Source organism: Vespula vulgaris, unplaced genomic scaffold (genome assembly GCF_905475345.1).
Source record: "Vespula vulgaris unplaced genomic scaffold, iyVesVulg1.1, whole genome shotgun sequence".
Classification (NCBI taxonomy): Eukaryota; Metazoa; Arthropoda; class Insecta; order Hymenoptera; family Vespidae; genus Vespula; species Vespula vulgaris.
In genome coordinates, this window is record NW_026114519.1 from 182066 (window position 1) to 209822 (window position 27757).

Consider the following 27757-nt stretch of genomic DNA (forward strand, 5'->3'; position numbering starts at 1 on the left):
CAATTGTGGATACAAGTTTTGATGTAATTCTCTAATCAACAGGTACCTCATAAAACATCGTCATTTATGTGTTACGGTCCGGTTGTACCAGAAGGTTACGGTTGTTGTTATAATCCTCGAGAGAACGATATTCTCTTTCGTTGCTCTCCCTTCAAATCCAGTACAAAAGCAGACGCAACACAATTTGCCAACACTTTAAAAGAAACTTTGTGTCGGATGAGAAACTTATGTAATGTTTGATTATATTGATATACTATGTAATAGTATAAATATATAATTATTTCATTTGTTAACTTGGATAGATTATCCATACGCTATATTGTTTTCATAATTTATATTTAAACAATAAAATTCTCAATTTCTAAGCATAATATAAAAAATATTTAATATCTATTTGAATTTTTTTCTTTGGGGGAAAAAAAAAGGAGGAATCGTCGAAAAAAAAAGGAAGCAATGTTCCCAGCGCGATTTATCAAAGTGACCTCTCATCTTTGTATAATTTTTTTTTTATTTTTGATAACATACAATATAAAATATTACAAAATTAACTAAGTTGTGATGAAAATATATATATTCTATTATTGTTGTCTACCCGTAATATTCCACATGATATTGTACTTCTTATGGTTGTGTTTATACAATAATTGATATAAATAAAAATAATCTATACCGTACAATGAAAATTTTTGACTGCGTACATATTTGTATACTCTCCTCTGTTCAACCGATCGAATTTTAAAAATAATTTAGCATGTAATTATATAACGTATTACAAGCAGAAATATTATCAATTCGAATAAAGAAAGCTTTCGTGTATATAATATTTCAAGAAAATTGACCTAAATATACCCATAATTCCACGTATTTTCTAAGTTCAATAGTAATTGTATTTCCACGATCTTGCTGAATTTCTCCTTCCATGTATGCCTTTTAAAGGGACTTATTACGTCAGCACATTTTACTCATATATACGCTAGTATTTAAAGACAAACGAAAATAACCAACAATCAGTGGACGACAATAAGTGAGGAAAAAAATGAAATGGAAAATATTTAGCGAGTAACATCGAGAAGTCTTGTTCTTTTGTCCCATGATGTTGAATCTTGTCCTATGTAATGCGGTATATAATATATATACATGTATATATGTTTATATATGTATATATATTATATATGCGTATGTATATATATATATATATATATATATGTATATATATATGCTTACACACACGCACACATATATATATACATATGCACTTAATTTTTTATTAATATTATGTTTTCATGTAATATAAAATAATAATAATAATATTTCACTTCATATGTATATAGGTACATGAAAAATCGATTGAGCAATGCGCAGTAGAGAGATCTGCTGGTAACTTTTTTCCCAGGTAGACCATACCTATGGCCCTTTGTTAGAAGTGATCAGCACAACGCCCAACGTACAATACTTGTCAGTCATCTTCTCTTGTTAAGGGCGTGTACTGCATCGTATAGGAAAAAAAATTTTAAGTTCTCATTAGTTCTTAAAAACGTTAAAACGTTCAAGAAAAAGTTACATTTCTCAATTTCGATATCATCTCATTCAATTATTTTTATTCAGTAAAATGGGTAAAACAGCAATAATGATTTTACAAGAGTTAGGAATGAAAGAGGGCTTCTTACCAGTTTACACATTGCTTCGTTCACAAACTGGTAAGCAAATAAATATATTTACTTTTAAAGTACAATATAAAGAGTTCTCAGCAATTGGACAAGCTCTGAATAAAAAAGATGCGAAGCAGAAAGCAGCTCAGAATATGTTAATATTGTTGGAAGACCCAAATGACATTTCTAAGACAAAACCACTATCATCTTCAAACGACATTTATCCTGATACTTCATCAGTACCAGCTTTGCTAGATTCAACATTAATGGATGAAGACCTTAGAAATTATGTTGGATCTTTACAAGTATGACTCATTTAAATTATTATTTTTTCTCTATTTAATTCTGTGAATATATATACATATATATATATATATATATAAAAATACATATCTAATAGAATATATATACTTTCATCATCATTCTCTTTAGAGTTTACTATATATTTTTTGTAAATACTTTTTGTCTATAACATGATCGTAAGAAAGTTTTCTGGTTTTTTAGCAATACTGTTTAGAAAATAAATTAATGCAGGCAGAGTATCAAACTACTAATATAACTGGCCCAGCACACGAAAAAGTGTTTACTATGTCCTGTACAGTAGGGTCAATAACTGAAGAAGCAACAGGAACTAGAAAAAAGCAAGTCAAACAAAGTGTAGCAAAAAAGATACTAGAACGTCTCACGAATACTAATGATCCGTCAGTTGCAAACAAAGATGAATGCGGATCTTCTAATCCTTTTAAAGACTGTGACGATTTGTCTGGAATAGACAAAGATGTTCTTAACGAGTTAAGTTTAAAAGTAGATAATTGTAAACTTAACGAAACCGAATCTCAAGCGAATAAGAAGAAAAAATTTCTAGATCCAAATATCAAGAGTTACCTAGGACCAATACTTCCAAAGGATGTTATTGAATTACAAAATCGTCATTTGTTATTCAAACAGTACGTTTACAATACTGTTTGTAATGGTAGCGAGGAAAAATTAATTGAAATATTTAATACTGTCAAAGGCTTTAAGAGAAGTTTTATGGATATAGAGAAATATGACATCGTAAGAGTAACTTCTCTGGAACAGGAGATTTTAGTATATATTGAAGAGAAAATGAAATTATCCATGGAAAAAAAGATTATACATAGCAGGAATCCATTGCTAAAGATAACTGCTTTTAAAATAAGTAATCCTCTAGATATAGTTCAATTTGGAGCACATAACAGTTCGTTGGTTGCAGGAGCAATAGCTCTAGTTAATATTCTTGACACGATTATAATATACTTGGAGTAAATATGAATGTCTAATTTTTTACAGTTGTTCTTACAATTTTACGTTATGACATTTACTTTTTGGTATTATAATTTATATATGTTGATATCACAATTTATACAATCGTAATTGTGTTTGTAATTGTGATAATAATCGTGACAATAATCGTGACAATAATCCTGATCGTGATCGTAGTTGTAGTCGTAGTCGTAGTCGTAGTCGTAGTCGCAATCAGAATCTTTATCTTAATATTAATCTTAATCTTAATCTTAATCTTAATCGTTGTCAGAATCTGAATCAGAATCGTGGTCGTTATCGTGATCGTAGTCGTAGTCGTAGTCTTGATCGTGATCGTGTTGATCGTAGTCATAGTCGTACTAGTAATCATGATTGATGTCGTAATCGTTGTTGTAATTGCAACGTAATCGTAATAGTAATCAAATGTAATGGTAACCCTAAAAAAGATTTTATACCTTGAGGCTTTACATAATCTATGAAATTATAATCGTATAAGTATATTTTATAAACTTTTAAAATCCATTAAAGTGAATTTAAGACTTGAAATATTTATTATAAAAGAAAATAAAAAATAAATGATCAATATAAAATGTTAGACTGTAAGCGTACAAATATATTTTATGTCTCGATATTTGATATAAAATGTAAAATTTTAATCGTATAAATATATTTTATTACCTTGACTTTGTTATATGTAAACTAAGAAACTGTAAATGTATAAATATAGTACAAAATCTTGACGTTTTACAAGAACCGAAATTGTAACAACAAAAGGCAAATAAAAATGGCTGTAAAAGTACTTGTCATCGTGTTACGTGTATAAAGAAAATTCCCTATTCGAAACATGTTATTTTTGGTTTGAAAAGTTATTAGGCGGGAATATATGAATTTACCCGTATTTCAGTCAATGCTTTTCTTCTAATTTCTGCATTATTCTCTGCATTATTATTTATTTGTTTATTAAAAAATTACTTATTTATTACATTAAAAAATTAATTATTTATTTTATTAAAAAGTTATGAATGAAAGTTTGAAGATATACGTCTTAATCGCTGCCAATTTATTGTCAATTGATTTGAAATATACAGGAAGGGACGCTATTCATGAAAATCGTTCAAACGCGATAATTTCCGCTTTATTTATAACCTATAAATAAGTGTTAAAGGAATTGTGAAATAATGCTGTTCAGTATAAGACAACTACACTTGAGAGTGATTTGTAATAGAAAAATTTTGGATACATTTATTGCTAAACCTACAACAAATCTACAAAGAAAATGTAAGTATACTAGATGGGAACATCGTAAACCAATTGCAATAGTGAATAAAAATGAGTTGTTGATGATCAAAGAGTTGTGACTGATACAAAGATATTACAGAGAAAACGACAGAGTATCATGGTCAGAAAAATTAAATCACAAAAAAAAGTTTCTCCAAATGAAGAAACTCTTTTAGATAAGGAAAGTGATAAGATCAATAATAAAAACGGATGGAGCAATCGTATCATCAAACTCAAAGAAAATGATAGTATTACTAGGTCAGTATACAATATACAATATCATAATATCTTAATAATAAAATGATATACAAATATATCTTTTTTCTAGGTCTTTAATGATAAATGTAAAGTCTCGTAAGAAACGAAAGAAGAACGATCAGATTCTTCTAGAGGGCTATAGACTAGTCAAACATGGGACAGAAGTTGGAGTAAAACCCAAAGCTATTTTTCTTTTTCCAGATCATCTGACATTATTTATTTAACTTTGTACGAAGATGTTAAATTATTTCAGATTCCATATAAAACAATACAATTGTGGAGTAATTTAGCAACTTCTCCTGGAATTATAGGTAGGTTTATATTACTATCTAATTAAGTGTCATACATGTAATGTCATATAATTACTACACGCACATTAACTATGCGTAAAATTATATTTATTATGTGCAAAATTACACAACAAGCAAAAGAATAATTATGATTTTCTTTTCACCTAATCATTATGGAAGCGCTGGATTAAGAAGATTTAAAAATGCAAGGACAGAATGTATCAGATGGACTAGCACCGAATCTGTGTCATTTGCAAAAGCCATGAGTAAAGATGGATGTACGGATGAAAAACAATGAAAAGAGATGATGTTTACAGCCATAAACGAACAAAACGACTGCAACCGAGGTCATTATTAGATATCAGATGAATATATCGATTAGTGAAAGATTATTTCAAACTACTCGATGCTTTAATGAAGTCTTCTATTAACAAATTATTTAAAGATATAAAATTTATTTTTCTGCTCAGCCTTCATTTGGACAAGGTGTCGATAGGCACTTATTTGGTTTAAAAATGATAGCTTCTATCGAATCAATGTGTCTTCCAGAATTGTATAAGGATGTTGCATATATTAAAAGTACATACTATGATTTAACAACGAGTCAAGTAAGAAATAAACATAGTTATTCCGAATAAACATGTTTACAATTGTGGATACAAGTTTTGATGTAATTCTCTAATCAACAGGTACCTCATAAAACATCGTCATTTATGTGTTACGGTCCTTGTACCAGAAGGTTACGGTTGTTGTTATAATCCTCGAGAGAACGATATTCTCTTTCGTTGCTCTCCCTTCAAATCCAGTACAAAAGCAGACGCAACACAATTTGCCAACACTTTAAAAGAAACTTTGTGTCGGATGAGAAACTTATGTAATGTTTGATTATATTGATATACTATGTAATAGTATAAATATATAATTATTTCATTTGTTAACTTGGATAGATTATCCATACGCTATATTGTTTTCATAATTTATATTTAAACAATAAAATTCTCAATTTCTAAGCATAATATAAAAAATATTTAATATCTATTTGAATTTTTTTCTTTGGGGGAAAAAAAAAGGAGGAATCGTCGAAAAAAAAAGGAAGCAATGTTCCCAGCGCGATTTATCAAAGTGACCTCTCATCTTTGTATAATTTTTTTTTTATTTTTGATAACATACAATATAAAATATTACAAAATTAACTAAGTTGTGATGAAAATATATATATTCTATTATTGTTGTCTACCCGTAATATTCCACATGATATTGTACTTCTTATGGTTGTGTTTATACAATAATTGATATAAATAAAAATAATCTATACCGTACAATGAAAATTTTTGACTGCGTACATATTTGTATACTCTCCTCTGTTCAACCGATCGAATTTTAAAAATAATTTAGCATGTAATTATATAACGTATTACAAGCAGAAATATTATCAATTCGAATAAAGAAAGCTTTCGTGTATATAATATTTCAAGAAAATTGACCTAAATATACCCATAATTCCACGTATTTTCTAAGTTCAATAGTAATTGTATTTCCACCATCTTGCTGAATTTCTCCTTCCATGTATGCCTTTTAAAGGGACTTATTACGTCAGCACATTTTACTCATATATACGCTAGTATTTAAAGACAAACGAAAATAACCAACAATCAGTGGACGACAATAAGTGAGGAAAAAAATGAAATGGAAAATATTTAGCGAGTAACATCGAGAAGTCTTGTTCTTTTGTCCCATGATGTTGAATCTTGTCCTATGTAATGCGGTATATAATATATATATATGTATATATGTTTATATATGTATATATATTATATATGTGTATGTATATATATATATATATATATATGCTTACACACACGCACACATATATATACATATGCACTTAATTTTTTATTAATATTATTTTCATGTAATATAAAATAATAATAATAATATTTCACTTCGTATGTATATAGGTATATGAAAAATCGATTGAGCTATGCGCAGTAGACAGATCTGCTGATTGGTAACTCTTTCCTGAGGTAGACCGTATCTATGGCCATTAGTAAAAGGTGATTAGCACAATACCCAACGTACAATACTTGTCAGTCATCTTCTCTTGTTGAGGGCGTGTACTGCATCGTATAAGAAAAAAATTTTAAGTTCCTATTAGTTATTAAAAACGTTAAAACGTTCAAGAAAAAGTTACATTTCTCAATTTCGATAGCACCTCATTCAATTATTTTTATTCAGTAAAGATGGTTAAAACGGCAATAATGATTTTACAAGAGTTAGGAGTGAAAGAGGGCTTCTTACCAGTTTACACATTGCTTCGTTCAGAAACTGGTAAGCACATAAATATATTTACTTATGAAGTAAAATATAAAGATTTCTCAGCAACTGGACAAGCTTTGAGTAAAAAAGATGCGAAGCAGAAAGCAGCTCAGAATATGTTAACATTATTGGAAGACCCAAATGATATTTCCAAGACGAGACCACTATCATCATCAAACGACATTTATCCTGATGCTTCCCCTTCAACATCAGGACAAGCTTTGCTAGATTCAACATTAATGCATGAAGACCTTAAAAATTATGTTGGATCTTTGCAAGTATGACTCCTTTGAGTTATTATTTTTTCTTTATTTAATTTCGTGAATATATATATATATATATATATATATATATATATATATATATATAAAAGTACATATATAATAGAATATATATACTTTCATCATCATTCTCTTTACAGTTTACTATATATTTTTTGTAAATACTTTTTGTCTATAACATGATCATAAGAAAGTTTTCTGGTTTTTTAGGAATACTGTGTAGAAAATAAATTAACGCAGGCAGAGTATCAAATTACTGATATAACTGGCCTAGCACACGAACAAGTGTTTACCATGTCCTGTACAGTAGGGTCAATAACTGAAGAAGCAACGGGAACTACAAAAAAGCAAGTCAAACAAAGAGTAGCAAAAAAGATATTAGAACGTCTCACAAATACTAATGATCCGTCAGTTGCAAACAAAGATGAATGCGGATCTTATAATCCTTTTGAAGACTGTGACAAGTTGTCTGACATAGACAATGATGTTCTTGACAAGTTAAGTTTAAAAATAGATAATTGTAAACTAAACGAAACCAAATCTCAAGCAAATAAGAAAAAAAAATATCTAGATGCAAAGGTCAAGAGTTACCTAGGACGAATATTTCAAAATGAAGTTATTGATTTCGAAAATTATCATTCGTTCTTCAAACAGTACGTTTACAATACTGTTTGCAATGGTAGCGAGGAAAAATTCATGGAAATATTTAATACTGTCAAGAGCTTTAAGACGAATTTTACAGATATAGAGAAATGTGACATCGTAACTTTAACTTCTCTGGAACAGGAGATTTTAACATATATTCAAGAGAAAATGAAATTATCCATAGAAAGAAAGATTATTGGTTCCAATGATCCATCGCTACAGTTAACTGTTTTTAGAATAAATGCTCCTATACCTATAACTCAAATTGGAGCACATAAAGATTCTATGGTTTCAGGAGCAATAGCTCTAGCTAATATTCTTGACACGATTATAACATTCTTGGAGTAAATGTAAATGTCCAATTTCTTACAGTTGTTCTTACAATTTTACGTTCTGACATTTACTTTTTGATATTATAATTTATATATGTCGATATCACAATTTATACAATCGTAATTGTGTTCGCAATTGTGATAATAATCGTGACAATAATCGTGATCGTGATCGTAGTCGTAGTCGTAATCGGGATCTTAATCTTATTCGGAATCTTAATCTTAACCTTAATCTTAATCGGAATCGTAGTCGTGATCGTGATTGTAGTTGTAGTCGTAGTCGTAATCCGATTCTTAATCTTAATCTTAATCGGAATCAGAATCGTGGTCGTTATCGTGATCGTAGTCGTAGTCGTAGTCTTGATCGTGATCGTGTTGTGATCGTAGTCATAGTCGTACTAGTAATCATGATTGATGTCGTAATCGTTGTTGTAATTGCAACGTAATCGTAATAGTAATCAAATGTAATGGTAACCCTAAAAAAGATTTTATACCTTGAGGCTTTACATAATCTATGAAATTATAATCGTATAAGTATATTTTATAAACTTTTAAAATCCATTAAAGTGAATTTAAGACTTGAAATATTTATTATAAAAGAAAATAAAAAATAAATGATCAATATAAAATGTTAGACTGTAAGCGTACAAATATATTTTATGTCTCGATATTTGATATAAAATGTAAAATTTTAATCGTATAAATATATTTTATTACCTTGACTTTGTTATATGTAAACTAAGAAACTGTAAATGTATAAATATAGTACAAAATCTTGACGTTTTACAAGAACCGAAATTGTAACAACAAAAGGCAAATAAAAATGGCTGTAAAAGTACTTGTCATCGTGTTACGTGTATAAAGAAAATTCCCTATTCGAAACATGTTATTTTTGGTTTGAAAAGTTATTAGGCGGGAATATATGAATTTACCCGTATTTCAGTCAATGCTTTTCTTCTAATTTCTGCATTATTCTCTGCATTATTATTTATTTGTTTATTAAAAAATTACTTATTTATTACATTAAAAAATTAATTATTTATTTTATTAAAAAGTTATGAATGAAAGTTTGAAGATATACGTCTTAATCGCTGCCAATTTATTGTCAATTGATTTGAAATATACAGGAAGGGACGCTATTCATGAAAATCGTTCAAACGCGATAATTTCCGCTTTATTTATAACCTATAAATAAGTGTTAAAGGAATTGTGAAATAATGCTGTTCAGTATAAGACAACTACACTTGAGAGTGATTTGTAATAGAAAAATTTTGGATACATTTATTGCTAAACCTACAACAAATCTACAAAGAAAATGTAAGTATACTAGATGGGAACATCGTAAACCAATTGCAATAGTGAATAAAAATGAGTTGTTGATGATCAAAGAGTTGTGACTGATACAAAGATATTACAGAGAAAACGACAGAGTATCATGGTCAGAAAAATTAAATCACAAAAAAAAGTTTCTCCAAATGAAGAAACTCTTTTAGATAAGGAAAGTGATAAGATCAATAATAAAAACGGATGGAGCAATCGTATCATCAAACTCAAAGAAAATGATAGTATTACTAGGTCAGTATACAATATACAATATCATAATATCTTAATAATAAAATGATATACAAATATATCTTTTTTCTAGGTCTTTAATGATAAATGTAAAGTCTCGTAAGAAACGAAAGAAGAACGATCAGATTCTTCTAGAGGGCTATAGACTAGTCAAACATGGGACAGAAGTTGGAGTAAAACCCAAAGCTATTTTTCTTTTTCCAGATCATCTGACATTATTTATTTAACTTTGTACGAAGATGTTAAATTATTTCAGATTCCATATAAAACAATACAATTGTGGAGTAATTTAGCAACTTCTCCTGGAATTATAGGTAGGTTTATATTACTATCTAATTAAGTGTCATACATGTAATGTCATATAATTACTACACGCACATTAACTATGCGTAAAATTATATTTATTATGTGCAAAATTACACAACAAGCAAAAGAATAATTATGATTTTCTTTTCACCTAATCATTATGGAAGCGCTGGATTAAGAAGATTTAAAAATGCAAGGACAGAATGTATCAGATGGACTAGCACCGAATCTGTGTCATTTGCAAAAGCCATGAGTAAAGATGGATGTACGGATGAAAAACAATGAAAAGAGATGATGTTTACAGCCATAAACGAACAAAACGACTGCAACCGAGGTCATTATTAGATATCAGATGAATATATCGATTAGTGAAAGATTATTTCAAACTACTCGATGCTTTAATGAAGTCTTCTATTAACAAATTATTTAAAGATATAAAATTTATTTTTCTGCTCAGCCTTCATTTGGACAAGGTGTCGATAGGCACTTATTTGGTTTAAAAATAATAGCTTCTATCGAATCAATGTGTCTTCCAGAATTGTATAAGGATGTTGCATATATTAAAAGTACATACTATGATTTAACAACGAGTCAAGTAAGAAATAAACATAGTTATTCCGAATAAACATGTTTACAATTGTGGATACAAGTTTTGATGTAATTCTCTAATCAACAGGTACCTCATAAAACATCGTCATTTATGTGTTACGGTCCGGTTGTACCAGAAGGTTACGGTTGTTGTTATAATCCTCGAGAGAACGATATTCTCTTTCGTTGCTCTCCCTTCAAATCCAGTACAAAAGCAGACGCAACACAATTTGCCAACACTTTAAAAGAAACTTTGTGTCGGATGAGAAACTTATGTAATGTTTGATTATATTGATATACTATGTAATAGTATAAATATATAATTATTTCATTTGTTAACTTGGATAGATTATCCATACGCTATATTGTTTTCATAATTTATATTTAAACAATAAAATTCTCAATTTCTAAGCATAATATAAAAAATATTTAATATCTATTTGAATTTTTTTCTTTGGGGGAAAAAAAAAGGAGGAATCGTCGAAAAAAAAAGGAAGCAATGTTCCCAGCGCGATTTATCAAAGTGACCTCTCATCTTTGTATAATTTTTTTTTTATTTTTGATAACATACAATATAAAATATTACAAAATTAACTAAGTTGTGATGAAAATATATATATTCTATTATTGTTGTCTACCCGTAATATTCCACATGATATTGTACTTCTTATGGTTGTGTTTATACAATAATTGATATAAATAAAAATAATCTATACCGTACAATGAAAATTTTTGACTGCGTACATATTTGTATACTCTCCTCTGTTCAACCGATCGAATTTTAAAAATAATTTAGCATGTAATTATATAACGTATTACAAGCAGAAATATTATCAATTCGAATAAAGAAAGCTTTCGTGTATATAATATTTCAAGAAAATTGACCTAAATATACCCATAATTCCACGTATTTTCTAAGTTCAATAGTAATTGTATTTCCACCATCTTGCTGAATTTCTCCTTCCATGTATGCCTTTTAAAGGGACTTATTACGTCAGCACATTTTACTCATATATACGCTAGTATTTAAAGACAAACGAAAATAACCAACAATCAGTGGACGACAATAAGTGAGGAAAAAAATGAAATGGAAAATATTTAGCGAGTAACATCGAGAAGTCTTGTTCTTTTGTCCCATGATGTTGAATCTTGTCCTATGTAATGCGGTATATAATATATATACATGTATATATGTTTATATATGTATATATATTATATATGCGTATGTATATATATATATATATATATGTATATATATATGCTTACACACACGCACACATATATATATACATATGCACTTAATTTTTTATTAATATTATGTTTTCATGTAATATAAAATAATAATAATAATATTTCACTTCATATGTATATAGGTACATGAAAAATCGATTGAGCAATGCGCAGTAGAGAGATCTGCTGGTAACTTTTTTCCCAGGTAGACCATACCTATGGCCCTTTGTTAGAAGTGATCAGCACAACGCCCAACGTACAATACTTGTCAGTCATCTTCTCTTGTTAAGGGCGTGTACTGCATCGTATAGGAAAAAAAATTTTAAGTTCTCATTAGTTCTTAAAAACGTTAAAACGTTCAAGAAAAAGTTACATTTCTCAATTTCGATATCATCTCATTCAATTATTTTTATTCAGTAAAATGGGTAAAACAGCAATAATGATTTTACAAGAGTTAGGAATGAAAGAGGGCTTCTTACCAGTTTACACATTGCTTCGTTCACAAACTGGTAAGCAAATAAATATATTTACTTTTAAAGTACAATATAAAGAGTTCTCAGCAATTGGACAAGCTCTGAATAAAAAAGATGCGAAGCAGAAAGCAGCTCAGAATATGTTAATATTGTTGGAAGACCCAAATGACATTTCTAAGACAAAACCACTATCATCTTCAAACGACATTTATCCTGATACTTCATCAGTACCAGCTTTGCTAGATTCAACATTAATGGATGAAGACCTTAGAAATTATGTTGGATCTTTACAAGTATGACTCATTTAAATTATTATTTTTTCTCTATTTAATTCTGTGAATATATATACATATATATATATATATATATAAAAATACATATCTAATAGAATATATATACTTTCATCATCATTCTCTTTAGAGTTTACTATATATTTTTTGTAAATACTTTTTGTCTATAACATGATCGTAAGAAAGTTTTCTGGTTTTTTAGCAATACTGTTTAGAAAATAAATTAATGCAGGCAGAGTATCAAACTACTAATATAACTGGCCCAGCACACGAAAAAGTGTTTACTATGTCCTGTACAGTAGGGTCAATAACTGAAGAAGCAACAGGAACTAGAAAAAAGCAAGTCAAACAAAGTGTAGCAAAAAAGATACTAGAACGTCTCACGAATACTAATGATCCGTCAGTTGCAAACAAAGATGAATGCGGATCTTCTAATCCTTTTAAAGACTGTGACGATTTGTCTGGAATAGACAAAGATGTTCTTAACGAGTTAAGTTTAAAAGTAGATAATTGTAAACTTAACGAAACCGAATCTCAAGCGAATAAGAAGAAAAAATTTCTAGATCCAAATATCAAGAGTTACCTAGGACCAATACTTCCAAAGGATGTTATTGAATTACAAAATCGTCATTTGTTATTCAAACAGTACGTTTACAATACTGTTTGTAATGGTAGCGAGGAAAAATTAATTGAAATATTTAATACTGTCAAAGGCTTTAAGAGAAGTTTTATGGATATAGAGAAATATGACATCGTAAGAGTAACTTCTCTGGAACAGGAGATTTTAGTATATATTGAAGAGAAAATGAAATTATCCATGGAAAAAAAGATTATACATAGCAGGAATCCATTGCTAAAGATAACTGCTTTTAAAATAAGTAATCCTCTAGATATAGTTCAATTTGGAGCACATAACAGTTCGTTGGTTGCAGGAGCAATAGCTCTAGTTAATATTCTTGACACGATTATAATATACTTGGAGTAAATATGAATGTCTAATTTTTTACAGTTGTTCTTACAATTTTACGTTATGACATTTACTTTTTGGTATTATAATTTATATATGTTGATATCACAATTTATACAATCGTAATTGTGTTTGTAATTGTGATAATAATCGTGACAATAATCGTGACAATAATCCTGATCGTGATCGTAGTCGTAGTCGTAGTCGTAGTCGTAGTCGTAGTCGCAATCAGAATCTTTATCTTAATATTAATCTTAATCTTAATCTTAATCTTAATCGTTGTCAGAATCTGAATCAGAATCGTGGTCGTTATCGTGATCGTAGTCGTAGTCGTAGTCTTGATCGTGATCGTGTTGTGATCGTAGTCATAGTCGTACTAGTAATCATGATTGATGTCGTAATCGTTGTTGTAATTGCAACGTAATCGTAATAGTAATCAAATGTAATGGTAACCCTAAAAAAGATTTTATACCTTGAGGCTTTACATAATCTATGAAATTATAATCGTATAAGTATATTTTATAAACTTTTAAAATCCATTAAAGTGAATTTAAGACTTGAAATATTTATTATAAAAGAAAATAAAAAATAAATGATCAATATAAAATGTTAGACTGTAAGCGTACAAATATATTTTATGTCTCGATATTTGATATAAAATGTAAAATTTTAATCGTATAAATATATTTTATTACCTTGACTTTGTTATATGTAAACTAAGAAACTGTAAATGTATAAATATAGTACAAAATCTTGACGTTTTACAAGAACCGAAATTGTAACAACAAAAGGCAAATAAAAATGGCTGTAAAAGTACTTGTCATCGTGTTACGTGTATAAAGAAAATTCCCTATTCGAAACATGTTATTTTTGGTTTGAAAAGTTATTAGGCGGGAATATATGAATTTACCCGTATTTCAGTCAATGCTTTTCTTCTAATTTCTGCATTATTCTCTGCATTATTATTTATTTGTTTATTAAAAAATTACTTATTTATTACATTAAAAAATTAATTATTTATTTTATTAAAAAGTTATGAATGAAAGTTTGAAGATATACGTCTTAATCGCTGCCAATTTATTGTCAATTGATTTGAAATATACAGGAAGGGACGCTATTCATGAAAATCGTGCAAACGCGATAATTTCCGCTTTATTTATAACCTATAAATAAGTGTTAAAGGAATTGTGAAATAATGCTGTTCAGTATAAGACAACTACACTTGAGAGTGATTTGTAATAGAAAAATTTTGGATACATTTATTGCTAAACCTACAACAAATCTACAAAGAAAATGTAAGTATACTAGATGGGAACATCGTAAACCAATTGCAATAGTGAATAAAAATGAGTTGTTGATGATCAAAGAGTTGTGACTGATACAAAGATATTACAGAGAAAACGACAGAGTATCATGGTCAGAAAAATTAAATCACAAAAAAAAGTTTCTCCAAATGAAGAAACTCTTTTAGATAAGGAAAGTGATAAGATCAATAATAAAAACGGATGGAGCAATCGTATCATCAAACTCAAAGAAAATGATAGTATTACTAGGTCAGTATACAATATACAATATCATAATATCTTAATAATAAAATGATATACAAATATATCTTTTTTCTAGGTCTTTAATGATAAATGTAAAGTCTCGTAAGAAACGAAAGAAGAACGATCAGATTCTTCTAGAGGGCTATAGACTAGTCAAACATGGGACAGAAGTTGGAGTAAAACCCAAAGCTATTTTTCTTTTTCCAGATCATCTGACATTATTTATTTAACTTTGTACGAAGATGTTAAATTATTTCAGATTCCATATAAAACAATACAATTGTGGAGTAATTTAGCAACTTCTCCTGGAATTATAGGTAGGTTTATATTACTATCTAATTAAGTGTCATACATGTAATGTCATATAATTACTACACGCACATTAACTATGCGTAAAATTATATTTATTATGTGCAAAATTACACAACAAGCAAAAGAATAATTATGATTTTCTTTTCACCTAATCATTATGGAAGCGCTGGATTAAGAAGATTTAAAAATGCAAGGACAGAATGTATCAGATGGACTAGCACCGAATCTGTGTCATTTGCAAAAGCCATGAGTAAAGATGGATGTACGGATGAAAAACAATGAAAAGAGATGATGTTTACAGCCATAAACGAACAAAACGACTGCAACCGAGGTCATTATTAGATATCAGATGAATATATCGATTAGTGAAAGATTATTTCAAACTACTCGATGCTTTAATGAAGTCTTCTATTAACAAATTATTTAAAGATATAAAATTTATTTTTCTGCTCAGCCTTCATTTGGACAAGGTGTCGATAGGCACTTATTTGGTTTAAAAATAATAGCTTCTATCGAATCAATGTGTCTTCCAGAATTGTATAAGGATGTTGCATATATTAAAAGTACATACTATGATTTAACAACGAGTCAAGTAAGAAATAAACATAGTTATTCCGAATAAACATGTTTACAATTGTGGATACAAGTTTTGATGTAATTCTCTAATCAACAGGTACCTCATAAAACATCGTCATTTATGTGTTACGGTCCGGTTGTACCAGAAGGTTACGGTTGTTGTTATAATCCTCGAGAGAACGATATTCTCTTTCGTTGCTCTCCCTTCAAATCCAGTACAAAAGCAGACGCAACACAATTTGCCAACACTTTAAAAGAAACTTTGTGTCGGATGAGAAACTTATGTAATGTTTGATTATATTGATATACTATGTAATAGTATAAATATATAATTATTTCATTTGTTAACTTGGATAGATTATCCATACGCTATATTGTTTTCATAATTTATATTTAAACAATAAAATTCTCAATTTCTAAGCATAATATAAAAAATATTTAATATCTATTTGAATTTTTTTCTTTGGGGGAAAAAAAAAGGAGGAATCGTCGAAAAAAAAAGGAAGCAATGTTCCCAGCGCGATTTATCAAAGTGACCTCTCATCTTTGTATAATTTTTTTTTTATTTTTGATAACATACAATATAAAATATTACAAAATTAACTAAGTTGTGATGAAAATATATATATTCTATTATTGTTGTCTACCCGTAATATTCCACATGATATTGTACTTCTTATGGTTGTGTTTATACAATAATTGATATAAATAAAAATAATCTATACCGTACAATGAAAATTTTTGACTGCGTACATATTTGTATACTCTCCTCTGTTCAACCGATCGAATTTTAAAAATAATTTAGCATGTAATTATATAACGTATTACAAGCAGAAATATTATCAATTCGAATAAAGAAAGCTTTCGTGTATATAATATTTCAAGAAAATTGACCTAAATATACCCATAATTCCACGTATTTTCTAAGTTCAATAGTAATTGTATTTCCACCATCTTGCTGAATTTCTCCTTCCATGTATGCCTTTTAAAGGGACTTATTACGTCAGCACATTTTACTCATATATACGCTAGTATTTAAAGACAAACGAAAATAACCAACAATCAGTGGACGACAATAAGTGAGGAAAAAAATGAAATGGAAAATATTTAGCGAGTAACATCGAGAAGTCTTGTTCTTTTGTCCCATGATGTTGAATCTTGTCCTATGTAATGCGGTATATAATATATATACATGTATATATGTTTATATATGTATATATATTATATATGCGTATGTATATATATATATATATATATGTATATATATATGCTTACACACACGCACACATATATATATACATATGCACTTAATTTTTTATTAATATTATGTTTTCATGTAATATAAAATAATAATAATAATATTTCACTTCATATGTATATAGGTACATGAAATATCGATTGAGCAATGCGCAGTAGAGAGATCTGCTGGTAACTTTTTTCCCAGGTAGACCATACCTATGGCCCTTTGTTAGAAGTGATCAGCACAACGCCCAACGTACAATACTTGTCAGTCATCTTCTCTTGTTAAGGGCGTGTACTGCATCGTATAGGAAAAAAAATTTTAAGTTCTCATTAGTTCTTAAAAACGTTAAAACGTTCAAGAAAAAGTTACATTTCTCAATTTCGATATCATCTCATTCAATTATTTTTATTCAGTAAAATGGGTAAAACAGCAATAATGATTTTACAAGAGTTAGGAATGAAAGAGGGCTTCTTACCAGTTTACACATTGCTTCGTTCACAAACTGGTAAGCAAATAAATATATTTACTTTTAAAGTACAATATAAAGAGTTCTCAGCAATTGGACAAGCTCTGAATAAAAAAGATGCGAAGCAGAAAGCAGCTCAGAATATGTTAATATTGTTGGAAGACCCAAATGACATTTCTAAGACAAAACCACTATCATCTTCAAACGACATTTATCCTGATACTTCATCAGTACCAGCTTTGCTAGATTCAACATTAATGGATGAAGACCTTAGAAATTATGTTGGATCTTTACAAGTATGACTCATTTAAATTATTATTTTTTCTCTATTTAATTCTGTGAATATATATACATATATATATATATATATATAAAAATACATATCTAATAGAATATATATACTTTCATCATCATTCTCTTTAGAGTTTACTATATATTTTTTGTAAATACTTTTTGTCTATAACATGATCGTAAGAAAGTTTTCTGGTTTTTTAGCAATACTGTTTAGAAAATAAATTAATGCAGGCAGAGTATCAAACTACTAATATAACTGGCCCAGCACACGAAAAAGTGTTTACTATGTCCTGTACAGTAGGGTCAATAACTGAAGAAGCAACAGGAACTAGAAAAAAGCAAGTCAAACAAAGTGTAGCAAAAAAGATACTAGAACGTCTCACGAATACTAATGATCCGTCAGTTGCAAACAAAGATGAATGCGGATCTTCTAATCCTTTTAAAGACTGTGACGATTTGTCTGGAATAGACAAAGATGTTCTTAACGAGTTAAGTTTAAAAGTAGATAATTGTAAACTTAACGAAACCGAATCTCAAGCGAATAAGAAGAAAAAATTTCTAGATCCAAATATCAAGAGTTACCTAGGACCAATACTTCCAAAGGATGTTATTGAATTACAAAATCGTCATTTGTTATTCAAACAGTACGTTTACAATACTGTTTGTAATGGTAGCGAGGAAAAATTAATTGAAATATTTAATACTGTCAAAGGCTTTAAGAGAAGTTTTATGGATATAGAGAAATATGACATCGTAAGAGTAACTTCTCTGGAACAGGAGATTTTAGTATATATTGAAGAGAAAATGAAATTATCCATGGAAAAAAAGATTATACATAGCAGGAATCCATTGCTAAAGATAACTGCTTTTAAAATAAGTAATCCTCTAGATATAGTTCAATTTGGAGCACATAACAGTTCGTTGGTTGCAGGAGCAATAGCTCTAGTTAATATTCTTGACACGATTATAATATACTTGGAGTAAATATGAATGTCTAATTTTTTACAGTTGTTCTTACAATTTTACGTTATGACATTTACTTTTTGGTATTATAATTTATATATGTTGATATCACAATTTATACAATCGTAATTGTGTTTGTAATTGTGATAATAATCGTGACAATAATCGTGACAATAATCCTGATCGTGATCGTAGTCGTAGTCGTAGTCGTAGTCGTAGTCGTAGTCGCAATCAGAATCTTTATCTTAATATTAATCTTAATCTTAATCTTAATCTTAATCGTTGTCAGAATCTGAATCAGAATCGTGGTCGTTATCGTGATCGTAGTCGTAGTCGTAGTCTTGATCGTGATCGTGTTGTGATCGTAGTCATAGTCGTACTAGTAATCATGATTGATGTCGTAATCGTTGTTGTAATTGCAACGTAATCGTAATAGTAATCAAATGTAATGGTAACCCTAAAAAAGATTTTATACCTTGAGGCTTTACATAATCTATGAAATTATAATCGTATAAGTATATTTTATAAACTTTTAAAATCCATTAAAGTGAATTTAAGACTTGAAATATTTATTATAAAAGAAAATAAAAAATAAATGATCAATATAAAATGTTAGACTGTAAGCGTACAAATATATTTTATGTCTCGATATTTGATATAAAATGTAAAATTTTAATCGTATAAATATATTTTATTACCTTGACTTTGTTATATGTAAACTAAGAAACTGTAAATGTATAAATATAGTACAAAATCTTGACGTTTTACAAGAACCGAAATTGTAACAACAAAAGGCAAATAAAAATGGCTGTAAAAGTACTTGTCATCGTGTTACGTGTATAAAGAAAATTCCCTATTCGAAACATGTTATTTTTGGTTTGAAAAGTTATTAGGCGGGAATATATGAATTTACCCGTATTTCAGTCAATGCTTTTCTTCTAATTTCTGCATTATTCTCTGCATTATTATTTATTTGTTTATTAAAAAATTACTTATTTATTACATTAAAAAATTAATTATTTATTTTATTAAAAAGTTATGAATGAAAGTTTGAAGATATACGTCTTAATCGCTGCCAATTTATTGTCAATTGATTTGAAATATACAGGAAGGGACGCTATTCATGAAAATCGTTCAAACGCGATAATTTCCGCTTTATTTATAACCTATAAATAAGTGTTAAAGGAATTGTGAAATAATGCTGTTCAGTATAAGACAACTACACTTGAGAGTGATTTGTAATAGAAAAATTTTGGATACATTTATTGCTAAACCTACAACAAATCTACAAAGAAAATGTAAGTATACTAGATGGGAACATCGTAAACCAATTGCAATAGTGAATAAAAATGAGTTGTTGATGATCAAAGAGTTGTGACTGATACAAAGATATTACAGAGAAAACGACAGAGTATCATGGTCAGAAAAATTAAATCACAAAAAAAAGTTTCTCCAAATGAAGAAACTCTTTTAGATAAGGAAAGTGATAAGATCAATAATAAAAACGGATGGAGCAATCGTATCATCAAACTCAAAGAAAATGATAGTATTACTAGGTCAGTATACAATATACAATATCATAATATCTTAATAATAAAATGATATACAAATATATCTTTTTTCTAGGTCTTTAATGATAAATGTAAAGTCTCGTAAGAAACGAAAGAAGAACGATCAGATTCTTCTAGAGGGCTATAGACTAGTCAAACATGGGACAGAAGTTGGAGTAAAACCCAAAGCTATTTTTCTTTTTCCAGATCATCTGACATTATTTATTTAACTTTGTACGAAGATGTTAAATTATTTCAGATTCCATATAAAACAATACAATTGTGGAGTAATTTAGCAACTTCTCCTGGAATTATAGGTAGGTTTATATTACTATCTAATTAAGTGTCATACATGTAATGTCATATAATTACTACACGCACATTAACTATGCGTAAAATTATATTTATTATGTGCAAAATTACACAACAAGCAAAAGAATAATTATGATTTTCTTTTCACCTAATCATTATGGAAGCGCTGGATTAAGAAGATTTAAAAATGCAAGGACAGAATGTATCAGATGGACTAGCACCGAATCTGTGTCATTTGCAAAAGCCATGAGTAAAGATGGATGTACGGATGAAAAACAATGAAAAGAGATGATGTTTACAGCCATAAACGAACAAAACGACTGCAACCGAGGTCATTATTAGATATCAGATGAATATATCGATTAGTGAAAGATTATTTCAAACTACTCGATGCTTTAATGAAGTCTTCTATTAACAAATTATTTAAAGATATAAAATTTATTTTTCTGCTCAGCCTTCATTTGGACAAGGTGTCGATAGGCACTTATTTGGTTTAAAAATGATAGCTTCTATCGAATCAATGTGTCTTCCAGAATTGTATAAGGATGTTGCATATATTAAAAGTACATACTATGATTTAACAACGAGTCAAGTAAGAAATAAACATAGTTATTCCGAATAAACATGTTTACAATTGTGGATACAAGTTTTGATGTAATTCTCTAATCAACAGGTACCTCATAAAACATCGTCATTTATGTGTTACGGTCCGGTTGTACCAGAAGGTTACGGTTGTTGTTATAATCCTCGAGAGAACGATATTCTCTTTCGTTGCTCTCCCTTCAAATCCAGTACAAAAGCAGACGCAACACAATTTGCCAACACTTTAAAAGAAACTTTGTGTCGGATGAGAAACTTATGTAATGTTTGATTATATTGATATACTATGTAATAGTATAAATATATAATTATTTCATTTGTTAACTTGGATAGATTATCCATACGCTATATTGTTTTCATAATTTATATTTAAACAATAAAATTCTCAATTTCTAAGCATAATATAAAAAATATTTAATATCTATTTGAATTTTTTTCTTTGGGGGAAAAAAAAAGGAGGAATCGTCGAAAAAAAAAGGAAGCAATGTTCCCAGCGCGATTTATCAAAGTGACCTCTCATCTTTGTATAATTTTTTTTTTATTTTTGATAACATACAATATAAAATATTACAAAATTAACTAAGTTGTGATGAAAATATATATATTCTATTATTGTTGTCTACCCGTAATATTCCACATGATATTGTACTTCTTATGGTTGTGTTTATACAATAATTGATATAAATAAAAATAATCTATACCGTACAATGAAAATTTTTGACTGCGTACATATTTGTATACTCTCCTCTGTTCAACCGATCGAATTTTAAAAATAATTTAGCATGTAATTATATAACGTATTACAAGCAGAAATATTATCAATTCGAATAAAGAAAGCTTTCGTGTATATAATATTTCAAGAAAATTGACCTAAATATACCCATAATTCCACGTATTTTCTAAGTTCAATAGTAATTGTATTTCCACCATCTTGCTGAATTTCTCCTTCCATGTATGCCTTTTAAAGGGACTTATTACGTCAGCACATTTTACTCATATATACGCTAGTATTTAAAGACAAACGAAAATAACCAACAATCAGTGGACGACAATAAGTGAGGAAAAAAATGAAATGGAAAATATTTAGCGAGTAACATCGAGAAGTCTTGTTCTTTTGTCCCATGATGTTGAATCTTGTCCTATGTAATGCGGTATATAATATATATATATGTATATATGTTTATATATGTATATATATTATATATGTGTATGTATATATATATATATATATATATGCTTACACACACGCACACATATATATACATATGCACTTAATTTTTTATTAATATTATTTTCATGTAATATAAAATAATAATAATAATATTTCACTTCGTATGTATATAGGTATATGAAAAATCGATTGAGCTATGCGCAGTAGACAGATCTGCTGATTGGTAACTCTTTCCTGAGGTAGACCGTATCTATGGCCATTAGTAAAAGGTGATTAGCACAATACCCAACGTACAATACTTGTCAGTCATCTTCTCTTGTCGAGGGCGTGTACTGCATCGTATAAGAAAAAAATTTTAAGTTCCTATTAGTTATTAAAAACGTTAAAACGTTCAAGAAAAAGTTACATTTCTCAATTTCGATAGCACCTCATTCAATTATTTTTATTCAGTAAAGATGGTTAAAACGGCAATAATGATTTTACAAGAGTTAGGAGTGAAAGAGGGCTTCTTACCAGTTTACACATTGCTTCGTTCAGAAACTGGTAAGCACATAAATATATTTACTTATGAAGTAAAATATAAAGATTTCTCAGCAACTGGACAAGCTTTGAGTAAAAAAGATGCGAAGCAGAAAGCAGCTCAGAATATGTTAACATTATTGGAAGACCCAAATGATATTTCCAAGACGAGACCACTATCATCATCAAACGACATTTATCCTGATGCTTCCCCTTCAACATCAGGACAAGCTTTGCTAGATTCAACATTAATGCATGAAGACCTTAAAAATTATGTTGGATCTTTGCAAGTATGACTCCTTTGAGTTATTATTTTTTCTTTATTTAATTTCGTGAATATATATATATATATATATATATATATATATATATAAAAGTACATATATAATAGAATATATATACTTTCATCATCATTCTCTTTACAGTTTACTATATATTTTTTGTAAATACTTTTTGTCTATAACATGATCATAAGAAAGTTTTCTGGTTTTTTAGGAATACTGTGTAGAAAATAAATTAACGCAGGCAGAGTATCAAATTACTGATATAACTGGCCTAGCACACGAACAAGTGTTTACCATGTCCTGTACAGTAGGGTCAATAACTGAAGAAGCAACGGGAACTACAAAAAAGCAAGTCAAACAAAGAGTAGCAAAAAAGATATTAGAACGTCTCACAAATACTAATGATCCGTCAGTTGCAAACAAAGATGAATGCGGATCTTATAATCCTTTTGAAGACTGTGACAAGTTGTCTGACATAGACAATGATGTTCTTGACAAGTTAAGTTTAAAAATAGATAATTGTAAACTAAACGAAACCAAATCTCAAGCAAATAAGAAAAAAAAATATCTAGATGCAAAGGTCAAGAGTTACCTAGGACGAATATTTCAAAATGAAGTTATTGATTTCGAAAATTATCATTCGTTCTTCAAACAGTACGTTTACAATACTGTTTGCAATGGTAGCGAGGAAAAATTCATGGAAATATTTAATACTGTCAAGAGCTTTAAGACGAATTTTACAGATATAGAGAAATGTGACATCGTAACTTTAACTTCTCTGGAACAGGAGATTTTAACATATATTCAAGAGAAAATGAAATTATCCATAGAAAGAAAGATTATTGGTTCCAATGATCCATCGCTACAGTTAACTGTTTTTAGAATAAATGCTCCTATACCTATAACTCAAATTGGAGCACATAAAGATTCTATGGTTTCAGGAGCAATAGCTCTAGCTAATATTCTTGACACGATTATAACATTCTTGGAGTAAATGTAAATGTCCAATTTCTTACAGTTGTTCTTACAATTTTACGTTCTGACATTTACTTTTTGATATTATAATTTATATATGTCGATATCACAATTTATACAATCGTAATTGTGTTCGCAATTGTGATAATAATCGTGACAATAATCGTGATCGTGATCGTAGTCGTAGTCGTAATCGGGATCTTAATCTTATTCGGAATCTTAATCTTAACCTTAATCTTAATCGGAATCGTAGTCGTGATCGTGATTGTAGTTGTAGTCGTAGTCGTAATCCGATTCTTAATCTTAATCTTAATCGGAATCAGAATCGTGGTCGTTATCGTGATCGTAGTCGTAGTCGTAGTCTTGATCGTGATCGTGTTGTGATCGTAGTCATAGTCGTACTAGTAATCATGATTGATGTCGTAATCGTTGTTGTAATTGCAACGTAATCGTAATAGTAATCAAATGTAATGGTAACCCTAAAAAAGATTTTATACCTTGAGGCTTTACATAATCTATGAAATTATAATCGTATAAGTATATTTTATAAACTTTTAAAATCCATTAAAGTGAATTTAAGACTTGAAATATTTATTATAAAAGAAAATAAAAAATAAATGATCAATATAAAATGTTAGACTGTAAGCGTACAAATATATTTTATGTCTCGATATTTGATATAAAATGTAAAATTTTAATCGTATAAATATATTTTATTACCTTGACTTTGTTATATGTAAACTAAGAAACTGTAAATGTATAAATATAGTACAAAATCTTGACGTTTTACAAGAACCGAAATTGTAACAACAAAAGGCAAATAAAAATGGCTGTAAAAGTACTTGTCATCGTGTTACGTGTATAAAGAAAATTCCCTATTCGAAACATGTTATTTTTGGTTTGAAAAGTTATTAGGCGGGAATATATGAATTTACCCGTATTTCAGTCAATGCTTTTCTTCTAATTTCTGCATTATTCTCTGCATTATTATTTATTTGTTTATTAAAAAATTACTTATTTATTACATTAAAAAATTAATTATTTATTTTATTAAAAAGTTATGAATGAAAGTTTGAAGATATACGTCTTAATCGCTGCCAATTTATTGTCAATTGATTTGAAATATACAGGAAGGGACGCTATTCATGAAAATCGTTCAAACGCGATAATTTCCGCTTTATTTATAACCTATAAATAAGTGTTAAAGGAATTGTGAAATAATGCTGTTCAGTATAAGACAACTACACTTGAGAGTGATTTGTAATAGAAAAATTTTGGATACATTTATTGCTAAACCTACAACAAATCTACAAAGAAAATGTAAGTATACTAGATGGGAACATCGTAAACCAATTGCAATAGTGAATAAAAATGAGTTGTTGATGATCAAAGAGTTGTGACTGATACAAAGATATTACAGAGAAAACGACAGAGTATCATGGTCAGAAAAATTAAATCACAAAAAAAAGTTTCTCCAAATGAAGAAACTCTTTTAGATAAGGAAAGTGATAAGATCAATAATAAAAACGGATGGAGCAATCGTATCATCAAACTCAAAGAAAATGATAGTATTACTAGGTCAGTATACAATATACAATATCATAATATCTTAATAATAAAATGATATACAAATATATCTTTTTTCTAGGTCTTTAATGATAAATGTAAAGTCTCGTAAGAAACGAAAGAAGAACGATCAGATTCTTCTAGAGGGCTATAGACTAGTCAAACATGGGACAGAAGTTGGAGTAAAACCCAAAGCTATTTTTCTTTTTCCAGATCATCTGACATTATTTATTTAACTTTGTACGAAGATGTTAAATTATTTCAGATTCCATATAAAACAATACAATTGTGGAGTAATTTAGCAACTTCTCCTGGAATTATAGGTAGGTTTATATTACTATCTAATTAAGTGTCATACATGTAATGTCATATAATTACTACACGCACATTAACTATGCGTAAAATTATATTTATTATGTGCAAAATTACACAACAAGCAAAAGAATAATTATGATTTTCTTTTCACCTAATCATTATGGAAGCGCTGGATTAAGAAGATTTAAAAATGCAAGGACAGAATGTATCAGATGGACTAGCACCGAATCTGTGTCATTTGCAAAAGCCATGAGTAAAGATGGATGTACGGATGAAAAACAATGAAAAGAGATGATGTTTACAGCCATAAACGAACAAAACGACTGCAACCGAGGTCATTATTAGATATCAGATGAATATATCGATTAGTGAAAGATTATTTCAAACTACTCGATGCTTTAATGAAGTCTTCTATTAACAAATTATTTAAAGATATAAAATTTATTTTTCTGCTCAGCCTTCATTTGGACAAGGTGTCGATAGGCACTTATTTGGTTTAAAAATGATAGCTTCTATCGAATCAATGTGTCTTCCAGAATTGTATAAGGATGTTGCATATATTAACAGTACATACTATGATTTAACAACGAGTCAAGTAAGAAATAAACATAGTTATTCCGAATAAACATGTTTACAATTGTGGATACAAGTTTTGATGTAATTCTCTAATCAACAGGTACCTCATAAAACATCGTCATTTATGTGTTACGGTCCGGTTGTACCAGAAGGTTACGGTTGTTGTTATAATCCTCGAGAGAACGATATTCTCTTTCGTTGCTCTCCCTTCAAATCCAGTACAAAAGCAGACGCAACACAATTTGCCAACACTTTAAAAGAAACTTTGTGTCGGATGAGAAACTTATGTAATGTTTGATTATATTGATATACTATGTAATAGTATAAATATATAATTATTTCATTTGTTAACTTGGATAGATTATCCATACGCTATATTGTTTTCATAATTTATATTTAAACAATAAAATTCTCAATTTCTAAGCATAATATAAAAAATATTTAATATCTATTTGAATTTTTTTCTTTGGGGGAAAAAAAAAGGAGGAATCGTCGAAAAAAAAAGGAAGCAATGTTCCCAGCGCGATTTATCAAAGTGACCTCTCATCTTTGTATAATTTTTTTTTTATTTTTGATAACATACAATATAAAATATTACAAAATTAACTAAGTTGTGATGAAAATATATATATTCTATTATTGTTGTCTACCCGTAATATTCCACATGATATTGTACTTCTTATGGTTGTGTTTATACAATAATTGATATAAATAAAAATAATCTATACC

At 28.7% G+C, this 27757-nt stretch overlaps 6 protein-coding genes and 1 long non-coding RNA gene across 8 annotated transcripts in view; 6 read left to right on the forward strand and 1 right to left on the reverse strand.

Annotated features, from left to right (window-relative positions):
- LOC127072498 (RISC-loading complex subunit tarbp2-like) overlaps window positions 1–27757 on the forward strand; it is a 78707-nt gene that overhangs the window by 9527 nt on the left and 41423 nt on the right. The gene's annotated exons all lie outside the window — the stretch shown is intronic.
- Window positions 489–3736, reverse strand: LOC127072514 (uncharacterized). Its single transcript, XR_007785516.1, has 2 exons — window positions 3612–3736; window positions 489–3370 (listed from the first exon to the last, which is right to left on the reverse strand). It is a non-coding gene; the product is annotated as an uncharacterized LOC127072514 (long non-coding RNA).
- LOC127072506 (RISC-loading complex subunit tarbp2-like) lies at window positions 1610–4211 on the forward strand. Its single transcript, XM_051012942.1, has 2 exons — window positions 1610–1954; window positions 2154–4211. The coding sequence occupies exons 1-2, from the start codon at window positions 1610–1612 to the stop codon at window positions 2934–2936; spliced, it is 1128 nt and encodes a 375-aa protein (XP_050868899.1). The 3' UTR covers window positions 2937–4211.
- On the forward strand, window positions 6632–9650 carry LOC127072496 (RISC-loading complex subunit tarbp2-like). Its single transcript, XM_051012929.1, has 2 exons — window positions 6632–7353; window positions 7567–9650. Exons 1-2 carry the CDS (start codon window positions 7000–7002, stop codon window positions 8347–8349), a joined length of 1137 nt encoding a protein of 378 aa, XP_050868886.1. The 5' UTR covers window positions 6632–6999; the 3' UTR covers window positions 8350–9650.
- Window positions 10774–27479, forward strand: LOC127072501 (RISC-loading complex subunit tarbp2-like). 2 transcript variants are annotated; one of them, XR_007785515.1, is made up of 3 exons: window positions 12451–12795; window positions 12995–15054; window positions 25992–27479. XR_007785515.1 is itself a non-coding variant. In XM_051012936.1 (2 exons), the coding sequence occupies exons 1-2, from the start codon at window positions 12451–12453 to the stop codon at window positions 13775–13777; spliced, it is 1128 nt and encodes a 375-aa protein (XP_050868893.1). In that variant the 5' UTR covers window positions 10774–12450; the 3' UTR covers window positions 13778–15054. The 2 variants fall into 2 exon arrangements, 1 of the variants encoding a protein (XP_050868893.1); XM_051012936.1 differs by lacking the exon at window positions 25992–27479 and having other exon boundaries at window positions 10774–12795.
- On the forward strand, window positions 17638–20458 carry LOC127072508 (RISC-loading complex subunit tarbp2-like). Its single transcript, XM_051012944.1, has 2 exons — window positions 17638–18199; window positions 18399–20458. The coding sequence occupies exons 1-2, from the start codon at window positions 17855–17857 to the stop codon at window positions 19179–19181; spliced, it is 1128 nt and encodes a 375-aa protein (XP_050868901.1). The 5' UTR covers window positions 17638–17854; the 3' UTR covers window positions 19182–20458.
- LOC127072499 (RISC-loading complex subunit tarbp2-like) lies at window positions 23249–25891 on the forward strand. The gene is made up of 2 exons (XM_051012935.1): window positions 23249–23602; window positions 23808–25891. The coding sequence occupies exons 1-2, from the start codon at window positions 23249–23251 to the stop codon at window positions 24588–24590; spliced, it is 1137 nt and encodes a 378-aa protein (XP_050868892.1). The 3' UTR covers window positions 24591–25891.

What these genes read in the sequence shown, in the direction of transcription:
- LOC127072508 (XM_051012944.1), top strand. Translation starts at nt 17,855, where the DNA reads ATGGGTAAAACAGCAATAATGATTTTACAAGAGTTAGGAATGAAAGAG. An exon ending in ATTATGTTGGATCTTTACAA is followed by an intron (nt 18,200 to 18,398) that starts GTATGACTCATT and finishes CTGGTTTTTTAG; the next exon opens with CAATACTGTTTAGAAAATAA.
- LOC127072501 (XM_051012936.1), top strand. Translation starts at nt 12,451, where the DNA reads ATGGGTAAAACAGCAATAATGATTTTACAAGAGTTAGGAATGAAAGAG. An exon ending in ATTATGTTGGATCTTTACAA is followed by an intron (nt 12,796 to 12,994) that starts GTATGACTCATT and finishes CTGGTTTTTTAG; the next exon opens with CAATACTGTTTAGAAAATAA.
- LOC127072506 (XM_051012942.1), top strand. Translation starts at nt 1,610, where the DNA reads ATGGGTAAAACAGCAATAATGATTTTACAAGAGTTAGGAATGAAAGAG. An exon ending in ATTATGTTGGATCTTTACAA is followed by an intron (nt 1,955 to 2,153) that starts GTATGACTCATT and finishes CTGGTTTTTTAG; the next exon opens with CAATACTGTTTAGAAAATAA.
- LOC127072499 (XM_051012935.1), top strand. Translation starts at nt 23,249, where the DNA reads ATGGTTAAAACGGCAATAATGATTTTACAAGAGTTAGGAGTGAAAGAG. An exon ending in ATTATGTTGGATCTTTGCAA is followed by an intron (nt 23,603 to 23,807) that starts GTATGACTCCTT and finishes CTGGTTTTTTAG; the next exon opens with GAATACTGTGTAGAAAATAA.
- LOC127072496 (XM_051012929.1), top strand. Translation starts at nt 7,000, where the DNA reads ATGGTTAAAACGGCAATAATGATTTTACAAGAGTTAGGAGTGAAAGAG. An exon ending in ATTATGTTGGATCTTTGCAA is followed by an intron (nt 7,354 to 7,566) that starts GTATGACTCCTT and finishes CTGGTTTTTTAG; the next exon opens with GAATACTGTGTAGAAAATAA.